Raw genomic sequence first — 27,421 nt, forward strand, 5'->3', positions numbered from 1 at the left:
CGGAGGCGTGGGGGATGGGAGAGATTTACATATAGACCCACTCAGGAAGACCTGAGCATCCTCTGTATCACGACTGAACACCTCAGAGCGGCTCTCGCCACCCCGCCCGCTCGTTTTGTGGGGATGAGATCAATCTGTCGGAGGTACCCCGGCCTGATGAATAGAAACATGCCATGGACGCCATGCGCATGAGCGCGAAGGAGAGCTACAAAATCTTCTCATGCGGTGTAAAGACTCATATTGTGAATTGTAAGATGGCCATCAGCATTTGTGTTGATCGGCTATGTAATGACCTGTTCCCTTACATCCGGTCTGGGCATCTGCCCACCAAAATATGGCTGCCAGGGTTTGGGTTGACTGGCAACACTACGGTCTGTGTTGTAATAGTTGGCGTGGGAGTCTGATCATGCACCATCTTCACTTATGTTTTTAAATGTGAGTAGACTGTTGACAGATATGACATGAGGCAAAAAATGGCAATGGGAGCCACAAACTGAGAACATTTAACCAAATAATACACTTAAGATGGCTACTAACATTTGCGTTGCTCGGAAACACTGAGAAGTTAGATAATTATCGTTTCAGATAAGAGTACATTTTTGCCAGACATAACATAAATAGAGTATTATATTTAGATACACTACAGACTATGATATAACCTTATACCCCGATGTAGCAAGGAAGTTGGCCTTTAATGGCAGGTGTAGCCCGCTATTAGGACATTGTGCCCCATGAGGGCATAATGTCCTAACTAAACAAAAACATGCCTACTGGAGGCAAGGGGAGTAGTAATCCCCCAGCGAATTTGAAGCATTTGTTTCACAAATGTTGCTCTGACTATTCAACAGTTAACAGTCACACACACAACCACAGCTCACACACAGAACCACAGCTGTTAACTGTTGAACATTCACAGCAACAGATGTGAAAGAAGGCTGAAGCCAGCCCATGATTCTCCTAGGACTCTGCTAGCCTGCTTTTCTTTATTCGGTCGAGCCAGGGGGAGACAGGAGCCGAGCAGAACTCCCCTCTCTACCCATCCAAGGCTTCAATGAAACAGGAAACTGCTGTACTTTTCACCTTGGAAAGATGCAGGAACACCACACACCCCTTGCTAAAGCCTCGCACAGTCCCTTTCATTAGGGCAATGTACTATGCCTACTAGTACCCTACCCAATCCTATTACATTTTGAAAATATAACACTTTCAAATTCAAAAATATCATACTACTGAACTACAGCTGCATCCAAGCTTTAAAAAGTGAAGTAGGGTTAGTAATATAAGATACTCACATCAGTTTCATTTTGGTAGTGGTGCTCATCTTGTATGAAAAGTTGTTTTGTCTGCAGGGTTCGGGATAACAACGGGCCATCACCTCCCTAAATACGTATCCCTCATAATTAAACTGACATCTAATAGCCATATGATTTCCTTGGTGCCTCCAAGTGCAGGAGAATGAGTCAAAGAAGCATCTCTAGTTGTCTCGTTTTCCAAAAGAAGGTGAGTATGGTAATGACCCACTCAATCAACCAGAATAAGACAAGATAAGGTGTTTGGTCCTGCACAGGATGTGCGTGGAAATAAGAGAATAACAAGTGAATAAGCATCATGCAAAGATAAATCTGAAAGCTATCTTAAAAATGATAACTGGAAGAGCTACTCTGATGTTCTCAGGGGTACCTACACTTCACATGGAAACCATAATGGTAAATCCACGGTGGCCTTTACATTTTCCCAAGATGGGGAGAATAAGAGCTGATTAGGGTTGTTTGATCTGGGAAATCATGAAAGCAAAAGGAAGGCATTAGAAAGTTTATTTTACATGCAAACATGCAATTGTGGGTTTCAATTTTAATAGAGATTTAGAAATTAAAGATTTTCATTTACCAAATCAACATTTGAACAATTTAAAAGATGTATAAAAACATTTGAAACATGGGCTCTCAAAAGAGAAAGAAGCTTAAAGATCCCATTAGGGAAGAGACTAGGTACTTTCTCGGAAGACTTAGGAAATGTCATTCCTTTAGGTAGCTTTATGTACAATGAATGTTAAAGATGGCAGAATGAATCAAGAGAAGAGATTAGAAAAAGGAGGAGTGGGTTAACAGATCATTGAGTTTTTACCATGAAGCTCCCACGCGCAACATACTCCTGAACGCCCTGGCGCAGATGTACCTTGCGCGTGCGGCTGCTGACAATGGGGAACTCGCCAAGGCTATCCTCGTCCCGAGGGATCTCTCTTTTCTCCTGGGGCTCAGTGCGCAGAAGGGCCTCCAGGCTACTACCATCCTGCGGGGTTAAACCCTCCTTCTTCACTGTCTGGTCGATCTCTGAAGAAGTAAGAAAATATAATAAGCACACCATTCAGTAGGAAAGCAGACTTTAAACACAATCAGAGTAGTCATAGCATTGTCAAAAGCTGCTCAATCTTGTCTTACACAACCATGAGGCACCTACACAATTCAGAATAAGTTTCCCATTATCTCCTCAAAGGACCAGTTCAATTATCCCAGAAAGAGCAGCAACAAGACATTGCTTGAAGCTGGTTGAAAAAAATGTTTGAACAGTTCACTTTAAAATAATTATAATCGGAACCACTGCAATAATGTGAATGGTTGACAAATTCATGCAGCAAAGGACGGCAAATTATATGGCAAGTAAAGACATAATGTGGTATTTAATTAATTAGAAGTCACGTTTATGGCACACACCTGCATTCTGGCATATGATGGGAATCCAATGGCAAAGAAAATACAAAGGTCTCTTGTGAAATAAAACTATACACATTCAACAGATATTATTCTTATGACGATTCACCACTTATCAATGTTGTTGTCTTGCATGGAAGCAGGTGATACCTTTTCAGTAAAACAATCTTTTCTAATACTCAGTATAGAACAGTTTTTTTATTAAACAATGTTTTACTGTAGAAAAAAACCCGACACGTATGTGCATCTTGCAATACAAAGTGCACATTTGAAATCCAGTGCATCTCTGTTGTTTAAAGACTAGACTTGAGTTTCAGAGTTAGCTTGCATCCACAGTATAAGGTCCCTAGCAACATCTCTTTCCATCACATACTTAATTTCATATTTCTTATGTTAATGCCTAATTAGCAGGTAGTTTAGAATTGAGGGCATCAGGCAAGAAAAAACATGTAAAATGGTAGGTACTCTTTTAAATTCTGAAAATTCTATTGGTGATTTAAGAACTGCCTGAAGTTCGCATAAATTTGCAATAGTAGTAAAATGTGAATAGTAAAACAAAATATGTTCATGGCAAGAAAGTAATCAGCCTTTCATCCCAAGAGAAGAATTGGAAAAAAGGTCTTCTAAGAGTAAATCATTATTTCAAGTGGTAGAGAAACCATTCACCATGTGTGGAAGGCATGAAGTGGCAAATGCCTAGGACAAGCAAAGTTACAGCACTGGAATCATCTCTTACGTAAAGAACACATGCAGCAAGGCTATAGTGAAACAACCTCTATTACACAAAAATGAAGTGCAGGAAAATGGATTATTATTTGAGGTGAACAAGTGGCCATGTCAAAAGATAAGGCCACCGCCGGTTAGAAGTTATGCAAATAAAATAAACCTGTGCTCCATCTCTGGTAAAGCGACACAAAGCAGACAAGCTTAAACCAAAGCAATGTGTAAATCAGGGGTTTCCAACCTTTTCTGTAAGGACTACTTAAGCTCAATGAAAATCATGCCGAGTGTAAGGAAATGCCTCCTTGGCATGGTTGCCCCCTGACTTTTTGCCTTTGCTGATGCTATGTTTACAATTGAAAGTGTGCTGAGGCCTGCTAACCAGGCCCCAGCACCAGTGTTCTTTCCCTAACCTGTACTTTTGTATCCACAATTGGCAGACCCTGGCATCCAGATAAGTCCCTTGTAACTGGTACTTCTGGTACCAAGGGCCCTGATTCCAAGGAAGGTCTCTAAGGGCTGCAGCATGTCTTATGCCACCCTGGAGACCTCTCACTCAGCACAGGCACACTGCTTGCCAGCTTGTGTGTGCTAGTGAGGACAAAACGAGTAAGACGACATGGCACTCCCCTCAGGGTGCCATGCCAGCCTCTCACTGCCTATGCAGTATAGGTAAGACACCCCTCTAGCAGGCCTTACAGCCCTAAGGCAGGGTGCACTATACCATAGGTGAGGGTACCAGTGCATGAGCATGGTACCCCTACAGTGTCTAAACAAAACCTTAGACATTGTAAGTGCAGGGTAGCCATAAGAGTATATGGTCTGGGAGTCTGTCAAACACGAACTCCACAGCACCATAATGGCTACACTGAAAACTGGGAAGTTTGGTATCAAACTTCTCAGCACAATAAATGCACACTGATGCCAGTGTACATTTTATTGCAAAATACACCCCAGAGGGCACCTTAGAGGTGCCCCCTGAAACTTAACCGACTGTCTGTGTAGGCTGACTAGTTCCAGCAGCCTGCCACACCAGAGACATGTTGCTGGCCCCATGGGGAGAGTGCCTTTGTCACTCTGAGGCCAGTAACAAAGCCTGCACTGGGTGGAGATGCTAACACCTCCCCCAGGCAGGAGCTGTGACACCTGGCGGTGAGCCTCAAAGGCTCACCCCTTTGTCACAGCCCAGCAGGGCACTCCAGCTTAGTGGAGTTGCCCGCCCCCTCGGGCCACGGCCCCCACTTTTGGCGGCAAGGCTGGAGGGAACAAAGAAAGCAACAAGGAGGAGTCACTGGCCAGTCAGGACAGCCCCTAAGGTGTCCTGAGCTGAAGTGACTAACTTTTAGAAATCCTCCATCTTGCAGATGGAGGATTCCCCCAATAGGGTTAGGATTGTGACCCCCTCCCCTTGGGAGGAGGCACAAAGAGGGTGTACCCACCCTCAGGGCTAGTAGCCATTGGCTACTAACCCCCCAGATCTAAACACGCCCTTAAATTTAGTATTTAAGGGCTACCCTGAACCCTAGAAAATTAGATTCCTGCAACTACAAGAAGAAGGACTGCCTAGCTGAAAACCCCTGCAGAGGAAGACCAGAAGACGACAACTGCCTTGGCTCCAGAAACTCACCGGCCTGTCTCCTGCCTCCCAAAGATCCTGCTCCAGCGACGCCTTCCAAAGGGACCAGCGACCTCGACATCCTCTGAGGACTGCCCCTGCTTCGAAAAGACAAGAAACTCCCGAGGACAGCGGACCTGCTCCAAGAAAGGCTGCAACTTTGTTTCCAGCAGCCTTGAAAGAACCCTGCAAGCTCCCCGCAAGAAGCGTGAGACTTGCAACACTGCACCCGGCGACCCCGACTCGGCTGGTGGAGATCCGACACCTCAGGAGGGACCCCAGGACTACTCTGATACTGTGAGTACACAAACCTGTCCCCCCTGAGCACCCACAGCGCCGCCTGCAGAGGGAATCCCGAGGCTTCCCCTGACCGCGACTCTCTGAAACCTAAGTCCCGACGCCTGGAAAAGACCCTGCACCCGCAGCCCCCAGGACCTGAAGGACCGGACTTTCACTGGAGAAGTGACCCCCAGGAGTCCCTCTCCCTTGCCCAAGTGGAGGTTTCCCCGAGGAACCCCCCCCTTGCCTGCCTGCAGCGCTGAAGAGATCCCTAGATCTCCCATAGACTAACACTACAAACCCGACGCTTGTTCTAACACTGCACCCGGCTGCCCCCGCGCCGCTGAGGGTGAAATTCCTGTGTGGGCTTGTGTCCCCCCCGGTGCCCTACAAAACCCCCCTGGTCTGCCCTCCGAAGACGCGGGTACTTACCTGCTGGCAGACTGGAACCGGGGCACCCCCTTCTCCATTGAAGCCTATGTGTTTTGAGCACCACTTTGAACTCTGCACCTGACCGGCCCCGAGCTGCTGGTGTGGTAACTTTGGGGTTGCTCTGAACCCCCAACGGTGGGCTACTTTGGACCAAGAACTAAGCCCTGTAAGTGTCCTACTTACCTGGTTAACCTAACAAATACTTACCTCCCCTAGGAACTGTGAAAATTGCACTAAGTGTCCACTTTTAAAACAGCTATTTGTCAATAACTTGAAAAGTATACATGCAATTTTTATGATTTAAAGTTCCTAAAGTACTTACCTGCAATACCTTTCGAATGAGATATTACATGTAGAATTTGAACCTGTGGTTCTTAAAATAAACTAAGAAAAGATATTTTTCTATACAAAAACCTATTGGCTGGATTTGTCTCCGAGTGTGTGTACCTCATTTATTGTCTATGTGTATGTACAACAAATGCTTAACACTACTCCTTGGATAAGCCTACTGCTCGACCACACTACCACAAAATAGAGCATTAGTATTATCTATTTTTACCACTATTTTACCTCTAAGGGGAACCCTTGGACTCTGTGCATGCTATTCCTTACTTTGAAATAGCACATACAGAGCCAACTTCCTACATTGGTGGATCAGCGGTGGGGTACAAGACTTTGCATTTGCTGGACTACTCAGCCAATACCTGATCACACGACAAATTCCAAAATTGTCATTAGAAATTGATTTTTGCAATTTGAAAAGTTTACTAAATTCTTAAAAGACCTGCTAGGGCCTTGTGTTAGATCCTGTTTAGCATTTCTTTTAGAGTTTAAAAGTTTGTAAAAGTTTGAATTAGATTCTAGAACCAGTTTTAGATTCCTAAAAAGTATTCCAACTTTTAGAAGCAAAATGTCTAGCACAGATGTGACTGTGGTGGAACTCGACACCACACCTTACCTCCATCTTAAAATGAGGGAGCTAAGGTCACTCTGTAAAATAAAGAAAATAACAATGGGCCCCAAACCTACCAAAATACAGCTCCAGGAGCTTTTGGCAGAGTTTGAAAAGGCCAACCCCTCTGAGGGTGGCAACTCAGAGGAAGAGGATAGTGACTTGGAGGAAAATTCCCCCCTACCACTCCTATCTAGGGAGAACAGGGTCCCTCAAACCCTGACTCCAAAAATAATAGTCAGAGATGCTGGTTCCCTCACAGGAGAGACCAACACCTCTGAAATCACTGAGGATAACTCCAGTGAAGAGGACATCCAGTTAGCCAGGATGGCCAAAAGATTGGCTTTGGAAAGACAGATCCTAGCCATAGAGAGGGAAAGACAAGAGATGGGCCTAGGACCCATCAATGGTGGCAGCAACATAAATAGGGTCAGAGATTCTCCTGACATGTTGAAAATCCCTAAAGGGATTGTAACTAAATATGAAGATGGTGATGACATCACCAAATGGTTCACAGCTTTTGAGAGGGCTTGTGTAACCAGAAAAGTGAACAGATCTCACTGGGGTGCTCTCCTTTGGGAAATGTTCACAGGAAAGTGTAGGGATAGACTCCTCACACTCTCTGGAAAAGATGCAGAATCTTATGACCTCATGAAGGGTACCCTGATTGAGGGCTTTGGATTCTCCACTGAGGAGTATAGGATTAGATTCAGGGGGGCTCAAAAATCCTCGAGCCAGACCTGGGTTGACTTTGTAGACTACTCAGTAAAAACACTAGATGGTTGTATTCAAGGCAGTGGTGTAAGTAATTATGATGGGCTGTACAATTTGTTTGTAAAAGAACACCTGTTAAGTAATTGTTTCAATGATAAACTGCATCAGCATCTGGTAGACCTAGGACCAATTTCTCCCCAAGAATTGGGAAAGAAGGCGGACCATTGGGTCAAGACTAGGGTGTCCAAAACTTCCACAGGGGGTGACCAAAAGAAAGGGGTCACAAAACCTCCCCAGGGGAAAGGTGGTGAGACAGCCAAAAATAAAAATAGTCAAGAGTCTTCTAAAGGCCCCCAAAAACCTGCACAGGAGGGTGGGCCCAGAGCCTCTTCACAAACCAATCCTGGGTACAAGGGTAAAAACTTTGATCCCAAAAAGGCCTGGTGTCGAAACTGTAGTCAGTCTGGACACCAAACTGGAGACAAGGCCTGTCCCAAGAAAAGTTCCACTCCAAACTCCAATCCAGGTAACACTGGAATGGCTAGTCTCCAAGTGGGATCAACAGTGTGCCCAGAGCAAATCAGGGTCCACACTGAAGCTACTCTAGTCTCTGAGGGTGGGGTGGATTTAGCCACACTAGCTGCCTGGCCCCCTAACATGCAAAAATACAGGCAGCAGCTCTTTATTAATGGGACAAGTGTAGAGGGCCTGAGGGATACAGGTGCCAGTGTCACCATGGTGACAGAAAAACTGGTTTCCCCTGGCCAATACCTGACTGGAAAAACTTATACAGTCACCAATGCTGACAATCAAACTAAAGCACATCCCATGGCAATGGTAACTTTAGAATGGGGAGGGGTCAATGGCCTGAAACAGGTGGTGGTCTCCTCAAACATCCCAGTAGACTGTCTGCTTGGAAATGACCTGGAGTCCTCAGCATGGGCTGAGGTAGAACTAAAAACCCATGCAGCCATGCTGGGTATCCCTGAACTGGTGTGTGTAAAAACAAGAGCACAATGCAAGGCACAGGGTGAAAAAGTAGAGCTGGAGTCTGGAAAAATGGCCCAGCCTACCAAGAGAAAAGGAAAGTCAGTTGGGAAACCAACTGCAACACAGTCAGAAAAAGGGAACCTCTCTTCTCAGGAAGAAGTTCTGCCCTCTGAGGGAACTGAGCCTTTGGAACTTGAACCTTATCAGGTTGAGCTCTTAGGCCCAGGGGGACCCTCAAGGGAGGAGCTGTGTAAGGGACAAGAAACCTGTCCCTCTCTTGAAGGCCTTAGGCAGCAAGCTGCTGAAGAGTCCAAGGGCAAGAAAAATGGAACACATAGGGTCTATTGGGAAGATGGACTCCTGTACACTGAGGCCAGAGACCCCAAACCTGGTGCCACTAGGAGAGTGGTAGTGCCTCAGTCGTTCAGAGAGTTTATTCTGACCTTAGCCCATGATATTCCCCTTGCTGGGCATTTGGGACAAACCAAGACGTGGGAGAGGTTAGTCAACCACTTCTACTGGCCCAATATGTCCCAGAAGGTTAAGGAGTTTTGCCTCTCCTGTCCCACCTGTCAATCCAGTGGTAAGACAGGTGGGCACCCAAAGGCCCCCCTCATTCCACTTTCAGTGGTGGGGGTCCCCTTTGAAAGAGTGGGTGTGGACATAGTTGGTCCACTGGAACCTCCCACAGCCTCAGGAAATATGTACATCCTAGTAGTAGTGGATCATGCTACTAGGTATCCTGAAGCTATTCCCCTTAGGTCGACTACTGCCCCTGCAGTAGCCAAGGCCCTCATTGGTATCTTTACCAGAGTGGGTTTCCCTAAGGAGGTGGTGTCTGACAGAGGTACCAACTTCATGTCAGCATACCTAAAACACATGTGGAATGAGTGTGGAGTGACTTACAAATTCACTACACCATACCATCCACAAACTAATGGCTTAGTTGAGAGATTCAACAAGACATTAAAAGGCATGATCATGGGGCTCCCAGAAAAGCTCAAAAGGAGATGGGATGTCCTCTTGCCATGTCTGCTTTTCGCTTACAGAGAGGTGCCACAGAAGGGAGTAGGATTCTCACCCTTTGAACTTCTGTTTGGTCATCCTGTAAGGGGACCACTTGCTCTTGTTAAAGAAGGCTGGGAGAGACCTCTTCATGAGCCTAAACAAGACATAGTGGACTATGTACTTGGCCTTCGCTCTAGAATGGCAGAGTACATGGAAAAGGCAACCAAAAACCTTGAGGCCAGCCAACAGCTCCAGAAGTTTTGGTATGACCAAAAGGCTGCACTGGTTGAGTTCCAACCAGGGCAGAAAGTCTGGGTTCTGGAGCCTGTGGCTCCCAGGGCACTCCAGGACAAATGGAGTGGCCCTTACCCAGTGCTAGAAAGGAAGAGTCAGGTCACCTACCTGGTGGACCTGGGCACAAGCAGGAGCCCCAAGAGGGTGATCCATGTGAACCGCCTTAAGCTCTTCCATGACAGGGCTGATGTAAATCTGTTGATGGTAACAGATGAGGATCAGGAGGCAGAGAGTGAACCTCTCCCTGATCTTCTGTCATCAGACCCAAAAGATGGCTCAGTAGATGGAGTGATCTACTCAGACACCCTCTCTGGCCAACAGCAAGCTGATTGTAGGAGAGTCCTACAACAGTTTCCTGAACTCTTCTCCTTAACCCCTGGTCAGACACCCCTGTGTACCCATGATGTGGACACAGGAGACAGCATGCCTGTCAAGAACAAAATCTTTAGACAATCTGACCATGTTAAGGAAAGCATCAAGGTGGAAGTCCACAAGATGCTGGAATTGGGAGTAATTGAGCGCTCTGACAGCCCCTGGGCTAGCCCAGTGGTCTTAGTCCCCAAACCTCACACCAAAGATGGAAAGAAAGAGATGTGGTTTTGTGTGGACTACAGAGGGCTCAATTCTGTCACCAAGACAGATGCTCATCCAATTCCTAGAGCTGATGAGCTCATAGATAAATTAGGTGCTGCCAAATTCTTAAGTACCTTTGACTTGACAGCAGGGTACTGGCAAATAAAAATGGCACCTGGAGCAAAAGAGAAAACAGCATTCTCCACACCTGATGGGCATTATCAGTTTACTGTTATGCCCTTTGGTTTAAAGAATGCCCCTGCCACCTTCCAAAGGTTGGTGAATCAAGTCCTTGCTGGCTTGGAGTCCTTTAGCACAGCTTATCTTGATGATATTGCTGTCTTTAGCTCCACCTGGCAGGATCACCTGGTCCACCTGAAGAAGGTTTTGAAGGCCCTGCAATCTGCAGGCCTCTCTATCAAGGCATCCAAATGCCAGATGGGGCAGGGAACTGTGGTTTACTTGGGCCACCTTGTAGGTGGAGGCCAAGTTCAGCCACTCCAACCCAAGATCCAGACTATTCTGGACTGGGTAGCTCCAAAAACCCAGACTCAAGTCAGGGCATTCCTTGGCTTGACTGGGTATTACAGGAGGTTTGTGAAGGGATATGGATCCATTGTGACAGCCCTCACTGAACTCACCTCCAAGAAAATGCCCAAGAAAGTGAACTGGACTGTGGAATGCCAACAGGCCTTTGACATCCTGAAACAAGCAATGTGCTCAGCACCAGTTCTAAAAGCTCCAGATTATTCTAAGCAGTTCATTGTGCAGACAGATGCCTCTGAACATGGGATAGGCGCAGTTTTGTCCCAAACAAATGATGATGGCCTTGACCAGCCTGTTGCTTTCATTAGCAGGAGGTTACTCCCCAGGGAGCAGCGTTGGAGTGCCATTGAGAGGGAGGCCTTTGCTGTGGTTTGGTCCCTGAAGAAGCTGAGACCATACCTCTTTGGGACTCACTTCCTAGTTCAAACTGACCACAGACCTCTCAAATGGCTGATGCAAATGAAAGGTGAAAATCCTAAACTGTTGAGGTGGTCCATCTCCCTACAGGGAATGGACTTTATAGTGGAACACAGACCTGGGACTGCCCATGCCAATGCAGATGGCCTTTCCAGGTTCTTCCACTTAGAAAATGAAGACTCTCTTGGGAAAGGTTAGTCTCATCCTCTTTCGTTTGGGGGGGGGTTGTGTAAGGAAATGCCTCCTTGGCATGGTTGCCCCCTGACTTTTTGCCTTTGCTGATGCTATGTTTACAATTGAAAGTGTGCTGAGGCCTGCTAACCAGGCCCCAGCACCAGTGTTCTTTCCCTAACCTGTACTTTTGTATCCACAATTGGCAGACCCTGGCATCCAGATAAGTCCCTTGTAACTGGTACTTCTGGTACCAAGGGCCCTGATGCCAAGGAAGGTCTCTAAGGGCTGCAGCATGTCTTATGCCACCCTGGAGACCTCTCACTCAGCACAGGCACACTGCTTGCCAGCTTGTGTGTGCTAGTGAGGACAAAACGAGTAAGACGACATGGCACTCCCCTCAGGGTGCCATGCCAGCCTCTCACTGCCTACGCAGTATAGGTAAGACACCCCTCTAGCAGGCCTTACAGCCCTAAGGCAGGGTGCACTATACCATAGGTGAGGGTACCAGTGCATGAGCATGGTACCCCTACAGTGTCTAAACAAAACCTTAGACATTGTAAGTGCAGGGTAGCCATAAGAGTATATGGTCTGGGAGTCTGTCAAACACGAACTCCACAGCACCATAATGGCTACACTGAAAACTGGGAAGTTTGGTATCAAACTTCTCAGCACAATAAATGCACACTGATGCCAGTGTACATTTTATTGCAAAATACACCCCAGAGGGCACCTTAGAGGTGCCCCCTGAAACTTAACCGACTGTCTGTGTAGGCTGACTAGTTCCAGCAGCCTGCCACACCAGAGACATGTTGCTGGCCCCATGGGGAGAGTGCCTTTGTCACTCTGAGGCCAGTAACAAAGCCTGCACTGGGTGGAGATGCTAACACCTCCCCCAGGCAGGAGCTGTGACACCTGGCGGTGAGCCTCAAAGGCTCACCCCTTTGTCACAGCCCAGCAGGGCACTCCAGCTTAGTGGAGTTGCCCGCCCCCTCCGGCCACGGCCCCCACTTTTGGCGGCAAGGCTGGAGGGAACAAAGAAAGCAACAAGGAGGAGTCACTGGCCAGTCAGGACAGCCCCTAAGGTGTCCTGAGCTGAAGTGACTCTAACTTTTAGAAATCCTCCATCTTGCAGATGGAGGATTCCCCCAATAGGGTTAGGATTGTGACCCCCTCCCCTTGGGAGGAGGCACAAAGAGGGTGTACCCACCCTCAGGGCTAGTAGCCATTGGCTACTAACTCCCCAGATCTAAACACGCCCTTAAATTTAGTATTTAAGGGCTACCCTGAACCCTAGAAAATTAGATTCCTGCAACTACAAGAAGAAGGACTGCCTAGCTGAAAACCCCTGCAGAGGAAGACCAGAAGACGACAACTGCCTTGGCTCCAGAAACTCACCGGCCTGTCTCCTGCCTCCCAAAGATCCTGCTCCAGCGACGCCTTCCAAAGGGACCAGCGACCTCGACATCCTCTGAGGACTGTCCCTGCTTCGAAAAGACAAGAAACTCCCGAGGACAGCGGACCTGCTCCAAGAAAGGCTGCAACTTTGTTTCCAGCAGCCTTGAAAGAACCCTGCAAGCTCCCCGCAAGAAGCGTGAGACTTGCAACACTGCACCCGGCGACCCCGACTCGGCTGGTGGAGATCCGACACCTCAGGAGGGACCCCAGGACTACTCTGATACTGTGAGTACACAAACCTGTCCCCCCTGAGCACCCACAGCGCCGCCTGCAGAGGGAATCCCGAGGCTTCCCCTGACCGCGACTCTCTGAAACCTAAGTCCCGACGCCTGGAAAAGACCCTGCACCCGCAGCCCCCAGGACCTGAAGGACCGGACTTTCACTGGAGAAGTGACCCCCAGGAGTCCCTCTCCCTTGCCCAAGTGGAGGTTTCCCCGAGGAACCCCCCCCTTGCCTGCCTGCAGCGCTGAAGAGATCCCTAGATCTCCCATAGACTAACACTACAAACCCAACGCTTGTTCTAACACTGCACCCGGCTGCCCCCGCGCCGCTGAGGGTGAAATTCCTGTGTGGGCTTGTGTCCCCCCCGGTGCCCTACAAAACCCCCCTGGTCTGCCCTCCGAAGACGCAGGTACTTACCTGCTGGCAGACTGGAACCGGGGCACCCCCTTCTCCATTGAAGCCTATGTGTTTTGGGCACCACTTTGAACTCTGCACCTGACCGGCCCTGAGCTGCTGGTGTGGTAACTTTGGGGTTGCTCTGAACCCCCAACGGTGGGCTACTTTGGACCAAGAACTAAGCCCTGTAAGTGTCCTACTTACCTGGTTAACCTAACAAATACTTACCTCCCCTAGGAACTGTGAAAATTGCACTGTGTCCACTTTTAAAACAGCTATTTGTCAATAACTTGAAAAGTATACATGCAATTTTTATGATTTAAAGTTCCTAAAGTACTTACCTGCAATACCTTTCGAATGAGATATTACATGTAGAATTTGAACCTGTGGTTCTTAAAATAAACTAAGAAAAGATATTTTTCTATACAAAAACCTATTGGCTGGATTTGTCTCTGAGTGTGTGTACCTCATTTATTGTCTATGTGTATGTACAACAAATGCTTAACACTACTCCTTGGATAAGCCTACTGCTCGACCACACTACCACAAAATAGAGCATTAGTATTATCTATTTTTACCACTATTTTACCTCTAAGGGGAACCCTTGGACTCTGTGCATGCTATTCCTTACTTTGAAATAGCACATACAGAGCCAACTTCCTACACCGAGCTATTAATATTAGGGTTTTAACAGTGACCGCATCTGACAAGATTACATTAGTTATCCCACTCTGTTCAAGATAGTCAGCAGTGATCACCTCTGTGCTTCAGGCAGAGTTGAAAGTAGAAACGCAAAAAAGGCTTTATCAAACTGGAATGCCTCTATAGGGGTAATACATAACACCCATAGCTGCAATTAATCCCGGCATCAAAGGTAATAATAAGAAAAGAAAGTCCCTACAGCACTGCACGGTCTTTCAGCTTTTACTATATTTCGAAAATTCAACCACTTTTCGTCAAACATAAGCTTATGAGTTATGAAGATATGCACATTATTGTCTCAAACTAAAAAAAAAAATTGGCACACATATATTAATTTGACTAAACAACGTCTTCCAATTCAGTAGGCTGGGCTGCTCACAGAGGAAATACTTAAAAGTAGCTGAAGAGCTACCAGTCGCTTACAAGCTACTCGTCGGAGAAGCCCGGTGTAAAGCATTTAAGCAATACATACACAATAGAAAAAGTCACACAAAAAACAATAAAAATTGACAACCAATTTTAAAATAAAGGAGAAAGTTTTTATGAGTAAAATAAGACCCTATTTCAAAATATTCAATATGGGAAACCGGAGATATGAATTTTTAAAGATTTAAGTGGAAACACAGCCAAAAAGCACAAGGCGCCAATGATGGCCTATTGAAGCTGTAGACCAGGGCCTAGTAACAAATTTGAGGCTGACTGTATATGAGCCTTGGTGGAGTACAACAAGTGGATTGGTCCTAGTGCAAGTCTGAAAGTCAAGAAGTTTGAAAAAGTTTTTAAGTACCAACGAGGAAAGGGACATTGTTACTTTTTCAGAAGAAAAACCCTTCCTAAGAGGGCAGCTGCAGACATTGTAGCTGCCATCGTGAAACGGAAGGCCAGATACCTGAAAGGAGCACAGAAGCTCTGGAGGTTTGGCCCAGAACATGCTTTAAGTCCCAACACAGAAAGGAATTTAGTTGTTTTTCTGAGGTGCTGAGAGCCTTCTTCAGGACAAAGCTTAATTAAATTCAGTCAAATCTTTTGGAGCTGCCAGTCAGACATTTTTTTCCAAAGGGTCCTTCTGAAGCTCAGGGAAAAAAGTTTCCAAAAGTTTCCAAACTTTCTTCTGGTGTCCCAACAACCACAGGAGTAAATTTCTAATCCCCTGGAACCTCAGGGGAGGGCACTGGCAGCCTCTTAGGGTGTGTGGCTTAGGCCAGCAGCAAAGTCCACTCCAGGTCCACTTGCCACTGGACAGCTGGGTATTTCCAGGAAAAGGCCTCGTGCAGCTTTTGTGTATATGTAGCCACACAGGAGGCCACCTAACTGACCCTTGGAGTTCACCTCCTTATTATGGGTACAAGAGGGTGCAGGTCCACTCCTTTAGGACCCCTCTCAGGCCACAGACAGCGGGTTCAGTCCTCTTCTGATCTTACACAGGTCCAGAGAATGTTATGAGGATAGTAACTTGGGGTACCACATTTATGGCTGGCATTCCATAACCAATGGACTATAAATTCACAGGAGCAACCTTACTCACTTTTTCAGCAGTTCCTGTTGGACCTACTTAAACAATGCCAAAGCGCTCCTCACTTTGAGACCAAAATGGTGAAATCCTTCTCCCAATGTGCAGAGCCAGTCCGCTCACCCAGAGGTGTGGTAAGGGTAATGAACAGCCCCTTCTTCTATGGTCATTCAAACTAGTTATAAGGGTAGCTTTCTTCCCAGTGGGTTTGGTGCCAGCCTGACAATGGGGACAAAGATGGGGCTTTTAACATTTGTTTGTGACAAGGCAGGCCTCTTTGAAGTTAATTAACTTTATGGTTGCACCCAAACTGGTCTCCTTGCCAAGGTAAGAAAAAACACCCCCACCCCCAGGCCAATGTCTCTGCAGTGAGAGCATTTTTTCAAACCACTTTTACACCTAATTCAAGTCAATTACAGGCCAGGCATTTACTAAATAGCTAATGCAAATTAAGCCTCTAGCAACTTCAGGGAAAGTAAAGGTAGCTTTGTAAACATTACATTTCCCATATATTTATTCCAGCTTTACCATTAGATTGGATTTTTATTAAAAATAAAAGTTTTGAATACAGTCTGAATCAGGGACAAGTCAAAAAGTATAGATTAAACTGTAAAATTTCTACTTTGACTTCTACTATGTGTCAATTACATCCTGACGAGTAGCAAAGTTGTTTTGGGCCTAGTGGCTGGAGTAGTTTTCTTATAGCACACGTGTCCCACTCTTAAATACTACATACACTTTCTTCTGGACAGCAAGGTGCACTTAGGGGTTTGGAGGAAGCTGGCTCTTTGTATAGTGGACCAAAAAGAGGTACACTGTATTAGGAGTCCAAGCAACCCCCAGAGGAACTACAGAGGCACAAATGACACCCCAAATGCTCTCTTTTTTGGTAGTGTGGGCGAGCAGCTAGCCATATCAGAGGGTAGTGCTAAGCATGCAATGAACACACATAGGCAGTACATGAGACAAGCACTCAAAGAAATCAGACGCCAATTTATAAAAATAACACAAACATTTATATTAAGTTAGATACCATGGTCCTCGAGATCAGGTGAATACTTTAAGATATGAATTTTTAAAGTTTTCAAAAGTTAACAGTGCATGTTTCTGTAGCTGCAATGTTCCCCATGGGAGTGAAAACATGTACGGCAAACAAGTGCTACACATGAACTTACATCACTGTTCTCCAGGAATTAAGGTGAGTATAGGCAAATTACAAGGCCACACCAACAGGTCACCTGGGGAGGCTCTGGGGCATGTGCAGAGGTGAGTTAAGGCCTTGGGTGTCCCATTGAAGTCAATGATGAGCGATTCGGTTACAAAGTCGCTGCAGGGGTGGACTGGGAGTCCAATCCGGGTGAACCACCAAGGGAGTTCAGTTCTTGCAATGCGTAGGGACACCAGTGGTCCTGTTCTCCATCCAGGGTATCCAGATGCAGAGGTATCCTTGGCAGTCGGGTTTCTGTCACCAGGGGGCGGGTCACAGTAGTGGGGGGCCAACAGAAATATACTGCAGGTGTGGACTAGGGGTCCAGTCCTACCGAACCAACAAGTGGACTCATGTCTCCAAAGCCAGAGGTATGTAGGGGCACAAGTTGTCCTCTTATCCTCGCTCTGGGGTGTCTGGGTGCAGAGGCATAGTGGACAGTCAGGTCTTCGTCTCTGGAGAGCGCCAAGGTTGAGGGGCCTGCAGACAGAGGCTGCAAGAGACGCCGGGAAGCCCACAGTGGGTGAGCTCAAAGTGGGCTTAGTTTCTGTAGGGCCTGGGAACCACGCTGATACCGTTGACTAACTTCAGCTTGGGCTAGGTGGCTTGGGTGCAGTGGTGATGTCAGGCGTCGGATTTTGGTGGTCCCGTGCCCTCTCAGTTCCTCTTTGGTTGCCTAAAGACAAAGGGAAGCAGCTCCTTTGCTCCAAGGGAGTTGTTCTTCGAGATTTGCGAAGCACTGGCAGCTCTCCCAGTTTCTTGGAGGCTGCAGCGACGGGACAGGTCAGTTGCTCCACAAAGATCGGCTGCAGCAGGCAGGCTGGTGCCAGATACATTGTGCTCACCGGTTCTTGGGTCAGCAGGCTTCTTGTACACTCCTCCTTTTGCGTCCAACAAAGATCTGAGGTCCTGGTATAAGGAGGTCCCTTAAGTACTCAATGTAGGGGCGCTAAGGGGATTGAAAGGTAGTAGCCAATGGGCTACTTACTTACCCTTAGTGTCACTACGCCTCCTAGGTGATCACTTACTTTAAGGAGTGGGCATCACTGAGTTCCAGGATGCCCAAATCCACCAGACACAAGATGGTGGAATTTTTAAGGTTGTGTACAAGTCAGGCCGCTCACCCTAGAGGTGTGTCCAGACTGGAAGTGCAACACACCTCCTACATAGCTCATTTTCCTACATGTCCAGGTGCCAAGTGGGCCCTGGGGCAGGAGGTCAGCATCTCCCTTCTGAGGGAAGCCAGGTCTGCATACCAAAGGCGGTGGGCTCCTTTGAAGCCTCCTGCTTTGGAATGCAGATTTGCAGGTCATCCGGTTGGAAGGGGGATGGAACGGTTGTATGATGGAACCACTAATGCAATTTCCAAGATTGCCTTTACAACAAGGTAATTACAACGCATCTGTCATTACAACGAATGCACTTACAACAAAAGTTTTTTTACCACGAAAATGTTGTTGTAAAAGCATAACTGGTGAAGACACACACACATATACATATATACACATATATACACACACACGTTGCCACCCACAAACCCTACCCACCCTAAGCCCTAATAATTCCCATACCACCCTAAATCCCATACCACCCTAAAACCTAAAAATGTACTTAGCACCCCAAAACCCATACCCACCATAAACCCTAAAAAGCCCTTAAAACACAAAAACCCAGCCCCACCCTGAAACCTAAAAATACCTTTACCACCCCAAAACCCATACCCACCCTAAAACCTAAAAATGCCATTACTACCCCAAAACCCATACCCACCCTAAAACCTAAAAATGCTCTGACCACCCTGTAGGAAGTTGGCTCTGTATGTGCTATTTCAAAGTAAGGAATAGCATGCACAGAGTCCAAGGGTTCCCCTTAGAGGTAAAATAGTGGTAAAAATAGATAATACTAATGTTCTATTTTGTGGTAGTGTGGTCGAGCAGTAGGCTTATCCAAGGAGTAGTGTTAAGCATTTGTTGTACATACACATAGACAATAAATGAGGTACACACACTCAGAGACAAATCCAGCCAATAGGTTTTGTATAGAAAAATATCTTTTCTTAGTTTATTTTAAGAACCACAGGTTCAAATTTAACATGTAATATCTTGTTTGAAAGGTATTGCAGGTAAGTACATTAGGAACTTTGAATCATTTCAATTGCATGTATACTTTTCAAGTTATTCACAAATAGCTAGTTTAAAAGTGAACACTTAGTGCAATTTTCACAGTTCCTGGGGAGGTAAGTTTTTGTTAGTTTTACCAGGTAAGTAAGACACTTACAGGGTTCAGTTCTTGGTCCAAGGTAGCCCACCGTTGGGGGTTCAGAGCAACCCCAAAGTTACCACACCAGCAGCTCAGGGCCGGTCAGGTGCAGAGTTCAAAGTGGTGCCCAAAACGCATAGGCTTCAATGGAGAGAAAGGGGTGCCCCGGTTCCGGTCTGCTTGCAGGTAAGTACCCGCGTCTTCAGAGGGCAGATCAGGGGGGTTTTGTGGGGCACCGGGGGGGACACAAGCCCACACAGAAATTTCACCCTCAGCGGCGGGGGGGCGACTGGGTGCAGTGTTAGAACAAGCGTCGGGTTCGCAATGTAAGTCAATGAGAGATCAAGGGATCTCTTCAGCGCTGCAGGCAGGCAAGGGGGGGCTTCCTCGGGGAAACCTCCACTTGGGCAAGGGAGAGGGACTCCTGGGGGTCACTTCTGCAGTGAAAGTCCGGTCCTTCAGGTCCTGGGGGCTGCGGGTGCAGGGTCTTTTCCAGGCGTCGGGACTTAGGTTTCAGAGAGTCGCGGTCAGGGGAAGCCTCGGGATTCCCTCTGCAGGCGGCGCTGTGGGGGCTCAGGGGGGACAGGTTTTGGTACTCACAGTCGTAGAGTAGTCCGGGGGTCCTCCCTGAGGTGTTGGTTCTCCACCAGCCGAGTCGGGGTCGCTGGGTGCAGTGTTGCAAGTCTCACGCTTCTTGCGGGGAGATTGCAGGGTCTTTAAAGCTGCTCCTTTGGATAAAGTTGCAGTCTTTTTGGAGCAGGTCCGCTGTCCTCGGGAGTTTCTTGTCGTCGTCGAAGCAGGGCAGTCCTCAGAGGATTCAGAGGTCGCTGGTCCCTTTGGAAGGCGTCGCTGGAGCAGAGTTCTTTGGAAGGCAGGAGACAGGCCGGTGAGTTTCTGGAGCCAAGGCAGTTGTTGTCTTCTGGTCTTCCTCTGCAGGGGTTTTCAGCTAGGTAGTCCTTCTTCTTGTTGTTGCAGGAATCTAATTTTCTAGGGTTCAGGGTAGCCCTTAAATACTAAATTTAAGGGCGTGTTTAGGTCTGGGGGGTTAGTAGCCAATGGCTACTAGCCCTGAGGGTGGGTACACCCTCTTTGTGCCTCCTCCCAAGGGGAGGGGGTCACAATCCTAACCCTATTGGGGGAATCCTCCATCTGCAAGATGGAGGATTTCTAAAAGTTAGAGTCACCTCAGCTCAGGACACCTTAGGGGCTGTCCTGACTGGCCAGTGACTCCTCCTTGTTATTCTCATTATTTTCTCCGGCCTTGCCGCCAAAAGTGGGGGCCGGGGCCAGAGGGGGCGGGCAACTCCACTTGCTGGAGTGTCCTGCGGTGCTGTGACAAAGGGGTGAGCCTTTGAGGCTCACCGCCAGGTGTTACAGCTCCTGCCTGGGGAGGTGTTAGCATCTCCACCCAGTGCAGGCTTTGTTACTGGCCTCAGAGTGACAAAGGCACTCTCCCCATGGGGCCAGCAACATGTCTCTAGTGTGGCAGGCTGCTGGAACTAGTCAGCCTACACAGACAGTCGGTTAAGTTTCAGGGGGCACCTCTAAGGTGCCCTCTGGGGTGTATTTTGCAATAAAATGTACACTGGCATCAGTGTGCATTTATTGTGCTGAGAAGTTTGATACCAAACTTCCCAGTTTTCAGTGTAGCCATTATGGTGCTGTGGAGTTCGTGTTTGACAAACTCCCAGACCATATACTCTTATGGCTACCCTGCACTTACAATGTCTAAGGTTTTGTGTAGACACTGTAGGGGTACCATGCTCATGCACTGGTACCCTCACCTATGGTATAGTGCACCCTGCCTTAGGGCTGTAAGGCCTGCTAGAGGGGTGACTGACCTATACTTGCATAGGCAGTGAGAGGCTGGCATGGCACCCTGAGGGGAGTGCCATGTCGACTTACTCGTTTTGTTCTCACTAGCACACACAAGCTGGCAAGCAGTGTGTCTGTGCTGAGTGAGAGGTCTCCAGGGTGGCATAAGACATGCTGCAGCCCTTAGAGACCTTCCTTGGCATCAGGGCCCTTGGTACTAGAAGTACCAGTTACAAGGGACTTATCTGGATGCCAGGGTCTGCCAATTGTGGATACAAAAGTACAGGTTAGGGAAAGAACACTGGTGCTGGGGCCTGGTTAGCAGGCCTCAGCACACTTTCAATTGTAAACATAGCATCAGCAAAGGCAAAAAGTCAGGGGGCAACCATGCCAAGGAGGCATTTCCTTACACACCCCAAAACCCATCCCAACCTACATCCTAAAAATGTCCTTGCAACCCTAAATTCAATATCCACCCGAAAACCTAAATCTGCCCTTACCACACCATCCCATCCCCACCCTAAAACCAAAAAATGTCCTTTCCACCGCAAAACCCATACCCACCCCAAAACCAAAAAAATGTCCTTACAACTCCAAAACCTACACCAAATCAACACCCTAAAAATATCCTTACCACCCCAAAACCCATATTCACCCTAAAACGTAAAATTGCCCTTACCACTCCAAAGCGACATACCCAACCTAAATACACTCCTACTACCCTAAAACTCAGACCCACCTTAAAACCTAAAAATGCCCTTACCGCCCCAAAACCCATACGCACTCTAAAACTTAAAAACCACATATATATATATATATATATATATATATATATATATATATATATATATATATAGTGTGGTAAAGGCATATTCGTGGTAATGGAATTGTTGTAAATGCATTTCATAGTAAATGCATCATTGTAAACAATGTTTCCCGTTTGGAACACTCCTGCCAGGGAAGGCTTTGTTTCTGACCTCCCAAGAGCAAAGGCTCTCACCCTTGGGGTCAGAAACCTGGCTGTTGGTGGCAGCTGGCTAAAACTAGTCAGTCAGCACACCAGTAGTTGTTAGTTTTTTAGGGGGCACCTCTCAGGTGCCCTCTGGGTGCCTTAATTAACAAACCAATTACTGGAATCAGTGAGGGCTTATTAATACAAGATGTTTGAAACCAAACATCCATAGTTTCAGGAAAGCCGTCATGTAGCTGGGAAACTCATGTTGACCAGTGTCCAGCACAAGTACTTTAAAAAATATATACAGTATAAGGTGGCATGGCTCACAGGCTGTGTGCCATGTTGTGTTTTCACTTATTGGACCACCTTCTCACACAGCCTTCAATGGCAGTGTGCATGGGTTTGGTGCTGGATTCCTTAGACTGTTGTGCTGCAGCTCTCAGGGACACTCATTAGTACCTATGCCCTAGGTACCAGAGGTACCTTTCACTATGGGCTTACAAAGGTGTTAAAATCCTGGCCACTTGGGGATCAAGTGTCCAGGGGTCTTGTTTTTGGGGAAGGAACACTGGGAACCTGGTTAGAAGGAACCCAGTGCACTTCAGTCAAAGTTTCATCACAAACTAGGCAAAAAGTGGTGGGGGGTGTACTGCAACCAAAACCCAGCTTCCTACAGGGGTGTCTTATTTGATATTTGAAATCAGGTATTCCTACCTGTCAAAAAGGTGATTTGACAGGGTTGGCCTGAAGCACTGTTTACACTACAAATAGGTGGTACAGTCCACAAATGCAAATTTTCATGCAATGGATACATTTCTGCACCATACAGCCTTCAAGTAAAGCTAAATATGCCAAACAGATGTTAAGCCAATTTCAAAATGTTTTAGCGGTTAAAGCATATACACTAGGCACTGAATAGCAGTTCAGGATTATCAGCAGGGGAGCCCTAAAAATAAAAATAAAAAAGTGAAATTTGGTGGTGATCATCCAAAAGGCGTCTCTTTGCAACAGTAAAAAATAGGGATAGTGGCTGCAGAGCAAGTTTCCAATATCCAGCTCACAAGACTCCTACATGCCCCCAACGACCAAACCCATCACAAGATGCTCACCACTTCCCCATCTCATCGCCATCCCTCTTGACCATTCAAACACACAAAAACTGAATAACACCACATGCCATTACAGTACAAACTAACCAAGGCACTGCAAAACCAAGACCTAATATTATATTAAGTGGCATGACACCATCTGCATCGTAACATACTCTGCAGTATCTCTTCAATACCTGGTTTAATAGGAGGGAAAGAGAGCCTGGGGTCCTCAGGAGGATGTGACCGTCGTTTCTTTCTCCAGCGCCGGGATGGATAAGAGTAGAGCTGACCAGCCGACAAACCTAGGGAACAAAAACAATGGTGGTCAAGACAGTGTCTAATATGATCCAGAACATACTCCTGGATTTCAATAAGACAGCAAGAAAGAGCAAGAGATTGCTCAAGACGGGTCAATTTGCAGAACAATTAAGTTGTCTCCTTACAATACTCCTGCTGTTGCTTTAAATGAGGAGCTAGCATTATAAAAGTATAATACTGTGGAGGATGCCTTCAGTGAAAAGATCCATGGTACATAACCGAATTACCCTTCTGAACAACAAATTTATCTGGCTGTAGATTTTCTTTTGTCTTTCTTTAACAATCTTTGTGGTCATCTTATAGTTCTCATGCTCATTTTATTTGGTTAACAAAATTCAGTTATTTTAAACAGTGCTTCATTCCTGTGAGAAGGCCTTGAAACACATCGATTCACACTGGGTTGATGGACACCCTTTTTACAGTCTATTTTTGATGGGGTGTTGGGAGGCTTAATATGAGGTGATGTGTAAGTTTTGAAGCTATGCTCCAAACCCGATTTGACAGCATGGTAGTTGGGCATAAGGATGAGATAGTCAACAAAAGTATTAAAACAGACAGCCTTGAATGCTAAATAATAAAGAGAGGGACCTGTCTAGTGCCAGGTGACTTTGCCTGGCTGGATGTATGGAGATTATGCTGTAGGTGTAGGAACAATAATTGGCTGCTCAATGTGCAATGTCCCTTGTTGTAATGCACCTAGTTATAAATAGTTATACACAGGAAGTGTAAAGAATGAAGTAATTCTGAAAGGGAGACTAGATACAAAGGACTAAACTCTTGGAAAAGACTATTATAGAGAGAGGGAACATTATCCCAAAATCCTATCATACGCAACAGTTTAATAAAGATTGTGTAGAAATGCTAACCTTAGGAGAGCAGGAAGTGCACCTGTACATAGCAACCTTGGGGGGTGTTCTCAAACCACGTCAATTAAATGTTCCTCACATGCACCATACTCTTAAATGACCAACTACAAGAGTATGAACATCTTCATCTACTAACAAGCAATGTCAAAGCAAATACGTCTTGCCAATGAGAGCTATTGGCTCAGGCAATTATTTGTAACCATGCTGTACAACAACGTGGCTGCTTTGCAGCATGGCTATAAATAATAAAATTAAGTATAAGTAAATATAAATGAACAAGCATTTGCAATGCAATGGGTCTCGCATTTGCTTGAGGTAGAGCTACTGGCCTTGTGAATTCATTCATAACTGGATTTTTCTTGCCACAAAAATTGGTCAACTCTGCCTCATAATTCTTTCTTTGCTGCCACATAATTCCAGTGGCCACTGCACTGGACTTTTAAACATTTCAAGTGGTTGTGGCTTTTAAAAACAATTAAAGTGGTGCATTTCATAAGGCAGTTACTCCGGAATTTGTAACTGCTCTCCCTCATGTATTTAAAATTGTGTACAGATTCCAGGCTGCCATATCAGAAATATTTTTTGCCTTCACTTTCTGTAAATTTTAGTTCCGTCTTTTCACATTAAAAAACTACAAGTACATGAAGATATGATGAGTATAGAATGTAGCTCTCTATGCAGTCAGAGTTACTGAGCAAAACAATATTTCTCTGTTTAACAGAAAACATTAAGAATGAGTACACGTTGTTGAACAATGTAATTTTTCAGCATTCGAGGGAAATGTGTGTGGATAACCCCATGTTTTCCACACAGAGATTCACAATACATTTCAAAGCACTCTAAATATGCTTTACTGTTACCCAGTTCAAGAGTACTTATGAGCCTCCGGAGGATGAGTTACCATGATTCAAATGTGTGACCTGCAGTTCATATCAGAGATAAACAGCAAGCAATAACTTGCCAGCTGGCAGGAAATGTGTTTAGTGAGAACAGCCGTCTATAGTGCGTCTCTATTAGTAGAGGATTTCACAAGGATTTTTCCTAGGTCCAGGTTTGAATTGAATTTAAAAAAACATGTTGTAAAATGCCCTATATTGCTATTCAAATGACGTCACCCCATGGGTATCTAGCTACACGTGTGACCTGTACCAGAGAAAAGAGGTGAGAAGGAACTTGACAGAAAGGTATGGGATAAACGGTAGGATGGCAGATTTACTCATACCAAGATATTTTAGTGAATGGTAAACAGTGGCAGGGAAAATTAGCGCTGAAAGGGGGCTGTAGCAGAAATAGAGTAACAGATAATAAAGGAAAAGTTGAAAGTGTGGCAGAAAGAGTCAGAGACAGAGGGGAGAAAGGTGAACAGAAAAGCAACAGAACCTTACAGAGGGTGGGAGAGTCCAAGAGTGTGAATGAAAACAGACACAGGGAAAGCAGAGTGACAGTTAATAATGAGGCGTAGTGCATCGATTGCAACAGACTACACAGTCAGAGTGAAATGAAGATAGCAAATGGAAACGAGAAGATGACTGCACGCTCTCGAGTTGTGTAAATGTCTGAACAGAAATTGGAAAATAAAGCTGGAAAAATATTTTCTTTTTATGTTAACAGAATGAAAAGTCTTGCAACCCTTCCTGCCTCACATCACAACAGAGTTATAATGAAGTTAACAATAGCAGAGAAGCCTGAGAAGATGTATGGCCCCAATAAAGGAGATAAGCAATGCCCTGAGTGCTGATGTCCACAGGGGCCCCGGAGAGAGGCTCCAGATGCCAGGCTCTACAAGTTTCACACCTTTGCTTCTAAGTTCAGCTACATTCAAGAAAGGGCATATTGTGGCTTTCCAGAGCCAAATGTCAGGGACTTGAGAGGAGGTGGGAGGAACGAAATTCTGCAATAAAACGCAGGCAGCTACCAACCTAAAACACCCAGAGCAAAGAGGCAGCAACAAATAAATGACAAAAGTAGTCAGTCGCAGCAACAGAAAACGAAAGCAAAGTGGAATAATACTGTAGTTGGTCACTACTATGAAACATAAAAAGAAAGGCTGAACTGACCACTAGCAAGCAAAGATTTTTAAAAGACACTGCAACCAACAAATGAAATTGCGTCAAGGCATAAGAAGTATACTAAAAGTATACACAAAGTCGAATGCTTACACTCGACCTAAAAAGGAGTTTGCTCGCAGTAAAACATAGCGATAATCGTGTAATTATCCATGTAACAAGGTTGGTCCCCAAGACGGTAAAAAGCAGCCTCAAGGCGGGATGAACATAAAGCATTTACTAGTGACATCAAAGGATTTTTGAAAGGCAAGCCCCCAAATGAGTAAAAGCGATTGGCATGAGATGAGTGTGGCAAAATGGCAGAGGCCCACCTGGAGAGCCAAAATACAAAAACAATATATATGAGCAGAAAAGCAGATCATGTAAACAGAACAGCCCAAAAGCAAATTGCTGCTGCTAGGCGCTCCAAAAATTTAAATTGGACTGCAAAAGAAAGGCATGGGGAGCAGGTATGGAAATGGATGGGGAGGAAGAAGTCAGTGTAAGGAGGGGCACCAGGGATTGGGAAGGCACTGGAAGTGTCCGAGTTTGAGGCAGGATGAGGGTAACGAAAAACAATAAAACAGGTAGTGAGGCATGTGGGAAATGAGAGATGAGCTGGGTGGCATGGTGAGCGACAGAGAGCACACGTGGGAAGGTGGGGATTTGATGAATGAAGCAGCAAACAAAAACAAGACTAGAGGCAGTGATGTAGAGCACAGAGGTGTGGATAACAGTGTTGCAGATTAGATTGCAAAGGCGTAGAATGCAGTGGCATACATTACTTTGTTTCAGAGAGGAGTGGTGCAGGGTAGAGTGGGGTGCTGCAAGGTAGAGTGCAGTGGCACAAAGTAATGGCATAGAGTGCAGTGGCATAGAGTGCAATCTTCCAAAGTAAAGTGGTCATACAGGGGAGTGGTGCAGAGTGGAGTGGAGTGGCCTAGACTGAGTGGGTAGACTGCAGTGGTGAATAGTGCAGTGGTGCACAACGGTGGGGTAGAGTGCACTGACAGAGTAGAGTGGTGCAGAACAGAGTAAAGTGACGTACAGTGAAGAGGCGTAGAGTGCAATGTTAAAGAGTGCAGTGGTGCATAGTAGATCAGAGATGTATAGAGCAGTAGCTGCTGCTTACTTTCTAAAACGGTGAGGCGAAATGTT

At 46.1% G+C, this 27,421-nt stretch overlaps 1 protein-coding gene across 7 annotated transcripts in view; it reads right to left on the reverse strand.

Annotated features, from left to right (window-relative positions):
* The window catches only part of DPF2 (double PHD fingers 2), a 225,313-nt gene that overhangs the window by 147,768 nt on the left and 50,124 nt on the right, over positions 1-27,421 (reverse strand). For 4 of the 7 annotated variants that reach the window (XM_069208067.1, XM_069208065.1, XM_069208064.1 and 1 more), the window contains exons 3-4: positions 23,229-23,336; positions 2,176-2,330 (exon numbers count right to left, since the gene is read on the reverse strand). In XM_069208067.1, coding sequence (XP_069064168.1) covers positions 2,176-2,330; positions 23,229-23,336 — 263 coding nt within the window. Of the gene's footprint in view, positions 1-2,124; positions 2,331-23,228; positions 23,337-27,421 lie in introns of all 7 variants that reach the window. The other 3 variants (XM_069208062.1, XM_069208061.1, XM_069208063.1) reach the window with 1 other exon arrangement.

This window comes from Pleurodeles waltl, chromosome 9 (genome assembly GCF_031143425.1).
Source record: "Pleurodeles waltl isolate 20211129_DDA chromosome 9, aPleWal1.hap1.20221129, whole genome shotgun sequence".
In the NCBI taxonomy this organism is placed as follows: Eukaryota; Metazoa; Chordata; class Amphibia; order Caudata; family Salamandridae; genus Pleurodeles; species Pleurodeles waltl.